General features: G+C 39.2%; 1 protein-coding gene across 1 annotated transcript in view; it reads left to right on the top strand.

Moving 5' to 3' along the window:
- Nucleotides 1–251: 251 nt before the first annotated feature.
- nagpa (N-acetylglucosamine-1-phosphodiester alpha-N-acetylglucosaminidase) overlaps nucleotides 252–9,353 on the top strand; it is a 48,664-nt gene continuing 39,562 nt past the window's right edge. The window contains exons 1-3 of the mRNA XM_028580615.1: nucleotides 252–441; nucleotides 3,916–4,106; nucleotides 8,385–8,652. Coding sequence (XP_028436416.1) covers nucleotides 359–441; nucleotides 3,916–4,106; nucleotides 8,385–8,652 — 542 coding nt within the window. The 5' untranslated portion in view covers nucleotides 252–358. The remainder of the gene's footprint in view (nucleotides 442–3,915; nucleotides 4,107–8,384; nucleotides 8,653–9,353) is intronic.

Raw genomic sequence — 9,353 nt, 5'->3', positions numbered from 1 at the left:
ACCGGAAATGTAACTATACTGCCGCCAAAATAAGAGTAGCAAATATTCTACTGACAACTCACACAGGTCTGAACTCCACAATAGTAAGTCAGAAAATTAAATAATGAAAATAATAATACATATTTAAAATATGTATTTATTTTTTGTATGCAGTCTATGGTCAGAGATTAAGTTTTAAATTGAATTATCCACGCACGCAGCTTTTATTTTGTAAAATGATCGGAAGTTACGTTAACAGTGTGTTTCGGTTTGTTTACTTTGATGTTGAGCGCTAGCTCGATAATATAGGAACTAGCAGGAGGAGAAGAGAGGAGAGTTTGGAAGGCTAGTTTTCCTCTATGGTTTTCCTCCTCCTCATATGGCAGCAGTGTCGGTCAAATGCCCGTTTGTGTGGCTGCTGCTGTGGCTCTGCGTCCGGCTGTCCGAGACTAAAAACACTCGGTAAGACCGCCGGTTCCTGTTTTAGCTAGCCGCTAATGTTAGCCTGCTAGCTGTTATCCTAGCCTACACGATTTAGCTAGAGAAGTCTGTCCAAACTTGTTTCATTTCCTCGTAAGTGACAGTTGAGTTAGATAAAAAAGATATTTTTGCGAAAAAAAATAGTTAACCTGATAACCCTTCATAAACAAACTAAGTTCACAAATGCATGCTAACATATCTTAACAGCTGTTGGGCAACAATTTGTCTTTAGCAAACTTTTAAATTGTTATCAGAGTTGTTGAGTACAAAGTTCATAAGTTTGACTGACTGACCCTAATCACACCGAGGCCTTTAGTTATGAGGGGTGGAAGTAACAACAATGAATACATAGTTACTGTATGTGGGGTGGAAGTAACACAATAAGAAAGTGATCAAATTATCAAGTGATTTAATAATATAAAGCTGATTGGATTAAAACAGTCGTGATATAATGAAAACGGAGCCATATTTCATAATTTTAACTGTCTTACATTCATAATTCACACAGCACCCAACTGTCAGCTATCTTCCGCCCAAGAATGTCAATCAATTTAAAAACATGTTGCGCCATTCACCTGCATGGACAGCCCAGTTTTCATAAAAATAAAAAATAAACTTTCTAGCGATTAAATACTTATTTAACCCTTGTGTTGTCTTCCCGCCGACCATGCATGCACCTTTTTGTTTTTCTCGGTCAAAGTTAAAATAAATTAATTAAATATTTTTTTTTCAACGTTTTGGTCGTCTTTTTCGACACTTTTATTGCTTTTATCCAAGTTTATTTGTCAGTACGTCCATGTGTTTTTTTTGTCACTTTAAAAAAAAAATGTTTAAGAAGCTTTTTCTGAACTTTTTTCACCATTGTTTTTTTCTGAATTTTTTTTCAAATGTTATATTATTGAATAAAACGTCCAAATTCAATAAAATTATTGAACTGATCATTTATTTTACTTGTGAAGAGCGTTGTAGGGAACCATCCACCTTACTTTTTTTTGTAGTTGAAAATTTGGTTCTGAAACTTTTTTAAATGGGTCAGATTTCTCCCAAAGAAGGAAGATTAACACATAACTGTGGCTAGTGTGATTACTTCTGTCTAATTGATAGCATTCAGTACATGTAGTTTGTACCGTGTCGTTATTATTGTAATGGCAGATAACTTTTAGTCTCAAGATGTGTTTTGTCATCACGTTTTGGTTTCATTCTTCAAGGAAACAGTGTGTTAATGTTGCTGCATTCGGACACTTTGGCCACAAGATGGCACTGCTGGATGATACATCACAGTGCCCTATATTTATATTTATATACCTAAATATAGGGCACTGATACATCACAGCAACAAAACCCACCTCCACTGTCATCAGTGGTGTAGTCTAATGCAGGGGTCTTCAACGTGTTTTAGGCCAAGGACCCCCTAACCTGAAAGAGAGATGAGCAGGGACCCCCTACTACATTCATTGTATAAAATTGAGTTGCATAATAAACTGGGCCTAAGGGCGTGTAGGGTGGCGTAAAGCCTTGACGCATACTTTTTTATGGTGCCATGCAATACTAAGCTAGTATTTACATATTCATATATATTCATGTTTTAATGTCAAACATACATGTGGAAGGCACAGTGAATCCATAAGCTTACCTGTATCTGTGGATGGTGACCTTAGTAACTACCTTGCCTTTAGGCCAGTAAGCCTATCATCAATGTTGTTGAGGTTGTTGCTGGTTCTTTTACAAATAGGCTGATTTATCTTCGCTAATAATATGTTGGATTCATGTTAATTTATATTTTCAGACATATTTTAATTTTGGGAGGAATAAAAAAAAAAAGTATTAAGTAAGTATTAAAACAACAATTTGGCGGCCCCTTCTGCAGTGACTCTGAGGACCCCCCTAGGGGTCACAGCCCCCCTGTTGAAGATCTCTAGTCTAATGTTTTGTAGTGGGTATACTGTACTGTTTATACTGTGTGCCAGAATCTGCATTTGGGGGACGGGGGGCCGTATCATATTGGGGGGGGGTCTGGCTGTCCTCCTAAGGTCTATATAAAAGAGACTTCAGATACAGTATTAGGGGACCACTAAGGTCTATATAAAAGAGACTTCAGATACAGTATTAGGGGACCACTAAGGTCTATATAAAAGAGACTTCAGATACAGTATTAGGGACCACTAAGGTCTATATAAAAGAGACTTCAGATACAGTATTAGAGGACCACTAAGGTCTATATAAAAGAGACTTCAGATACAGTATTAGGGTACCACTAAGGTCTGTATAAAAGACCTCAGATACAGTATTAGGGGACCACTAAGGTCTGTATAAAAGACCTCAGATACAGTATTAGGGGACCACTAAGGTCTATATAAAAGAGACTTCAGATACAGTATTAGGGGACCACTAAGGTCTATATAAAAGCATCCAAAAAGCAGCATGTCAGAAGACCTTTTAAAAAAAACAAAAAAACAAGCCTAATGAGCCTTCATTGTAGCAATTAAGCAGTAAGAAGTGAAGTGGACTTTGACAGGTATACCAATGTCAAACACCTGGTGCCACTGTGAACTGAGGGCACACCAACCCATGTTCCAGCAATTCAAGCTAGAGCTGCAAAGATTTATCGGTTTGTTGTCAACTATCAAATTAATCGGCAACTTTTTTGATAATCAGTTTGAGTCATTTTTTTATGACACACACACACTAGGACTGCATGATATATCGACTTAATATCGTTATCGCGATATCACGTTGGGCGATCAACGTCAGCGCAGGGGGCCACTACATGACAAACCCTATGGAGTGTACCACGTGTGTGCATATTTAGACAGAGTGACAGTGTAAGGGAAGAAATAGATAGAGACAACAAAACGGAACCAATCAGAGAAGAGAAAGAAAACTTGTGTCCTGTTCTCTTTTATTTATTTATTTATTTATTTATTTTATACTGTCCAACCAGTCAAACATGTCCTGTTCTGTCGACATGGTCCTTATTTATTTATTTCTTCATGTTAGACCAGTCCAATATGACATATGTCAGTTGAAATAAACCTTGTGTTGTATTTGTTATGATTCTATTTTGCTGCGTTTTCACTTAACTTATGTAATTTTACATCTGTTTAAAGAATATCGAAATTAATATCAATATCACAATATTCATAATCGATTTCGCAATATCACATTTTGTCAATATCATCACATTTGAGGACGTCATATTGGGGCTTTTTGGGAATCACTGACCCACATTTTTCACCATTTTCTGACATTTTAGAGACCAAAAGAACCAATCCATTAATCCAGAAAATAATCAACAGATTGATCGCAAATGGAAATAACAGTTACTGTAGTTGCAGCCCTACAAACCCTAATTCAAGTAATAAACACGCATACCCTAAACATATGCAAGTTTCTTTCTTAATGTTTAAAAAAAAAAAATGTTATAAACCTGTTTTACTTCATTGTGTCTCCTCGTAGAGTCTCTGTGGGCGATGACATCCTGCAGCCGTACGCCCACGGCCACGGCCCCTCCCATTCTCACCGCCACGTCAGAGACTGTCAGCCCGTCGTCGATGGCAACAGCACCTACGAGAGCCACCCCCCCAGCCATCACACCGGGCAGCCGGTGGCCGAGTCCATGGTGTTTGTGTCAGACAAAATGGTTTACGGTCAGTGACGGAGTCACGAGTTACTAAATCACTTCACTGATCAAGTGCAGCTAGCTTCCACTGATGTGATCTCTGTGTTGAACCTGGAGCTGATTTGTGTTTGATGGAACTCCTGATTTATTGATCCCTCGGTTTATTTATTCACTGCCTGACATTAAACTGACATTGAAAGTGTTTACAAGAAGTGTGGTGCATCGTCTGCAATAGACAATACATTTTAAACAACGTATAAACGTATTGTAGTGGGTATACTGTACTGTGTGTGTATATATATATATATATATATATATATATATATATATATATATATATATATATATATATATAAACTTTTATTCACCAATTTACGGTGGAAATACCTTTTATTTAGCTTATGCCAAGAAGAAAAACACAGATGACAATTTTAAATTAGGGGTGTAAGAAAAAGTCGATACACTTGAGTATTGCGATATTTTATTTTGCAATACTGTATAGATTTTCTTTAACGTTAAAAATATTCACATAAGACAGTGGTTCACATTTATGTTGTGTTTAAACCCCCATATATATATATATATATATATATATATATATATATATATATATATATAGATAGATAGATAGATAGATAGATAGATCACTACCCGATGTGAGTCATGCATGCTCAGATTTACGATTTACGGCATAACTTGTCTTACTGAAATTTGTGAAATCCATAAAATTATAAACTTTTCTCTTACATACAATAACAGAAGATGGAAATCGTTTCAAAAATGTTGTAGCTATATATATGATTTGTTTGATTATTAACGTCAGCTCAAAACACCATTCAAGTGACAGCCTTTGTTGTGTTTGATTGCTAACTTGTAGCTAGCAGTCATTTCAAAAACGTTTTAGCTATCTGATTGTTTGATTGCTAACTAGGGCTGCCACCTCTTAGTCGATTAGTCGACTAAGAGGTCGTTTTGGTCTTAGTCGACTAAGATTTCTTTTGTTGATTAGTCATTTTTTATGCTTATTCATGCTTAATTACTTATTTCCAAGAAACTTCTGAACACATTTATGGTAAACACAAGATTTAAAGTGGTGCTTTTGCAGGATTAATTATGGAGAATTACAGATGGTTAATTAACTACATTTATATTGTTCTTTTCTAGTCTTAACCACTTCTCAAAGCACACAGCTCTGTCAATTAAATTAACTAATCGATTAGTCAATAAAATCGTATACGTGTTAGTCGACTAAGAATTTCTTTAGTCGAGGACAGCCCTATTGCTAACGTTAGCTCAAAACCATAGACCATAGTATATTGAAGGCTACTTGTCGCAAAGTGACTCATGTGCAACTCACATCTGCACTCGACTCACATCGGGTAGTGAAAACCCCTAACGCTAGATGGCTATGCTGAGACACATCACTAGTGTCCTTGCCTAACGGTGTCTAACAGTGCCTAGCAGTGTCTAACGGTGTCTAGCAGTGCCTAGCAGTGTCTAGCAGTGCCTAGCAGTGTCTAGCAGTGCCTAGCAGTGCCTAACAGTGTCTAGCATTTAAATTAACTAATCGATTAGTCAATAAAATCGTATACGTGTTAGTCGACTAAGAATTTCTTTAGTCGAGGACAGCCCTATTGCTAACCTTAGCTCAAAACCATAGACCATAGTATATTGAAGGCTACTTGTCGCAAAGTGACTCATGTGCAACTCACATCTGCACTCGACTCAAATCGGGTAGTGAAAACCCCTAACGCTAGATGGCTATGCTGAGACACATCACTAGTGTCCTTGCCTAACAGTGCCTAACAGTGCCTAGCAGTGCCTAACAGTGCCTAGCAGTGTCTAACAATGTCTAACAGTGCCTAACAGTGCCTAACAGTGTCTAACAGTGTCTAACAGTGTCTAGCAGTGTCTAACAGTGTCTAACAGTGTCTAGCAGTGTCTAACAGTGTCTAACAGTGTCTAACAGTGTCTAACAGTGTCTAACAGTGTCTAGCAGTGTCTAGCAGTGCCTAGCAGTGTCTAGCAGTGTCTAACAGTGCCTAACAGTGCCTAACAGTGTCTAGCAGTGTCTAGCAGTGCCTAACAGTGTCTAACAGTGTCTAACAGTGTCTAGCAGTGTCTAACAGTGTCTAGCAGTGTCTAGCAGTGTCTAGCAGTGTCTAGCAGTGTCTAGCAGTGTCTAACAGTGTCTAGCAGTGTCTAGCAGTGTCTAGCAGTGTCTAGCAGTGTCTAACAGTGTCTAACAGTGTCTAACAGTGTCTAGCAGTGCCTAGCAGTGCCTAGCAGTGCCTAGCAGTGCCTAGCAGTGCCTATCAGTGTCTAGCAGTGTCTAGCAGTGTCTAGCAGTGTCTAACAGTGTCTAACAGTGTCTAGCAGTGCCTACCAGTGTCTAGCAGTGTCTAAGAGTGCCTAGTAGTGTCTAACAGTGTCTAACAGTGCCCAGCAGTGCCTAACAGTGCCCAGCAGTGCCTAACAGTGCCTAACAGTGTCTGACTTTTTGCTTGAAGCTAACAACGTAGCTATGGCTGAACTTTGGCCTACTTTAGCATATCAACATTAGCTCACTAAGAACCTGGGAACCACAATCCCAAACTGGCAGTTTGGTTTTCTGTGTACTGAATTGTTTACCTAAAGTAAACTTCTTTGACTTTTATGAACATCATGTCTTTTTTGAAATATTAGTTTTTCTAAAATTATACTTAAAAAAAAAATCCCAATATATTGCCTTACGCACAGTATCGAAATATATAGCAATATATTGAACCGTGACCCCATGTATCGTGCTACGTATTGTGTCGCCAGATCCTTGCCAATACACAGCCCTATTCTAAATATTACAGAAATATAATGGAAAGTATGTTGTTGCGTGTCATTGGGCATTTTTAAGAGGGTATATGGAAATCCTGGAGCTTTCTTAGTTTCTGCGTATCACGTAGACTACACCACTGTTTTTAAATTATAAAACAGTAACCCAGAAGAAGCTGATGTATACTCTAGTTCTGATTTGTTTGTTTTAGGGCTGCAACTAACGTTTGTTTTCATTGTCGATTAATCTGCCCATTATTTTAATCGTTTGGTCCATAAAATATCAGAAAACGGGTAAAAATGTCCAAGGTGATGTCCTTAAATGTCTTGTTTTTATCAGTCCGAAACAACTTTGCACTTCTGTTGTTTTCAAAAAGAGATAACCAACTAGTATCTGTATTGGTTGTTCTGTGGTTTGTCATTTGTTCTATTAAAATGTCCCAAAATTGAGTCGAGGTGACATCGTTTGTCTTTTCTTTTGTCCGACCAACAGTCCAAAAAGCCCAAGGACATTCAGATATACAGAGAAAAAGCAGAAAACCTTCTTTTAAGGACCTTTAAACAGAGAATGATCAGCATTTTCGGTCGATAACCGACTCAAATGGTTAATTGGTTAACAATTTTTTTGTTGATTGACAAAAAAGTACATTTAACGTTGTCTTTTTTTTGGGTTTGGGGGGGGGATTTTTCTAGGGCTGTCCTCGACTAAAGAAATTCTTAGTCGACTAACAATTTTACAATGTTGTCGACTAATCGATTAGTTGATTAAATTGACAGAGCTGTGCTCTTTGAGAGGTGGTAAAGACTAAGAAAGCACAATATAAATGTAGTTAATTAACCATCTGTAAAACTGAGTTTCTCCACAATTAAGCCTGCAAAAGCACCACTTTAAATCTCGTGTTTACTATAAATGTGCTCAGAAGTTTCTTGGAAATGAGTAATTAAGCATGAATAAGCATAAAAAAATGACTAATCGACTAAAGAAATCTTAGTCGACTGAGACCAAAACGACCGATTAGTATAATACTATTCATACTTCATACTATTCATCCTGAACATACACTTATTCTCACTACTCTTATAATGTTACTGTTTCTGCACTACAGCGATACTGTTACCACACTGCACATAGCTGTACATACTGTACACATCTGTCTATATGGTTCATACTGAAAATCCATATTTTATTCTGTTTTTCTTATAATACATTCTGTTAATACACTGCATTTATCTTTATTATTCTTACTACTATTATAATGTTACTGCTACTACATTGCATATATCTGTACATGTTGTTCATACATTGTTATTGTTAATTAAGCTTGAATAAGCATAAAAAATGACTAATCGACTAAAGAAATCTTAGTCGACTAAGACCAAAACGACCTCTTAGTCGACTAATTGACTAGATTTTTCTGCAGATCAACTAATCGTTGCAGCTCGAGTTAGTTTTGGCTTTCTGTCCCTGAAGCATCTTTCCGTGTCTTGTTGTTCCCAGGTCACATAACGGCGGTCCAGGACCCTCTGAGGACGGTGTCGGTGTTGGAGCCGGGCGGGCCGGGCGGCTGTGGGATGAAACAGAGGGCCTCGGTGGAGGACACGGCCGAGGCTGCCGGGTGTCTGTACGCCCAGAACGCCGGCTTCTTCAGCACGTCAACGGGCCGTTGTCTGGGCAACGTGGTGAGCGACGGCAGGCTGGTGCAGGACAGCGGCGGGGTGCAGAACGCCCAGTTCGGCATCAGGAAGGACGGCACCCTGGTGTTCGGGTAAGGCACCCAACTGTGACACTGTGACAAAACTCTGACAGTGAATTTATTTGGCACTAAATGATTGGACTCCAACCCCAACCATGGTCCCGAAGTTTAAAGGAACACGCAGACTTATTGGGACTTTGTCTTATTCACCGTGTCCCCCAGAGTTAGATAAGTCCATACGTCCCTTCTCATCTCTGTGCGTGTTGTAACGATGTCTGACGCACCCACCGCTAGCCTAGCTTAGCACGCATCCTGGAGGTAACCGGCTCCATCTAGCCTAGTAAAGCACGCATCCTGGAGGTAACCGGCTCCATCTAGCCTAACTTAGCACAGATCCTGGAGGTAACCGGCTCCATCTAGCCTAGCTTAGCACAGATCCTGGAGGTAACCGGCTCCATCTAGCCTAGCTTAGCACTGATCCTGGAGGTAACCGGCTCCATCTAGCCTAGCTTTGCACAGATCCTGGAGGTAACCGGCTCCATCTAGCCTAGCTTAGCACAGATCCTGGAGGTAACCGGCTCCATCTAGCCTAGCTTAGCACAGATCCTGGAGGTAACCGGCTCCATCTAGCCTAGCTTAGCACAGATCCTGGAGGTAACCGGCTCCATCTAGCCTAGCTTAGCACAGATCCTGGAGGTAACCGGCTCCAGCTAGGCTACTGCTCCCAACATGTTCCTGTTTACATGTTGTGATTTGTATAGTCACAGAGTGAA

This window comes from Perca flavescens, chromosome 6, assembly GCF_004354835.1.
Source record: "Perca flavescens isolate YP-PL-M2 chromosome 6, PFLA_1.0, whole genome shotgun sequence".
Taxonomy (NCBI): domain Eukaryota; kingdom Metazoa; phylum Chordata; class Actinopteri; order Perciformes; family Percidae; genus Perca; species Perca flavescens.
This window is presented reverse-complemented; position numbering and strand designations above follow the sequence as displayed.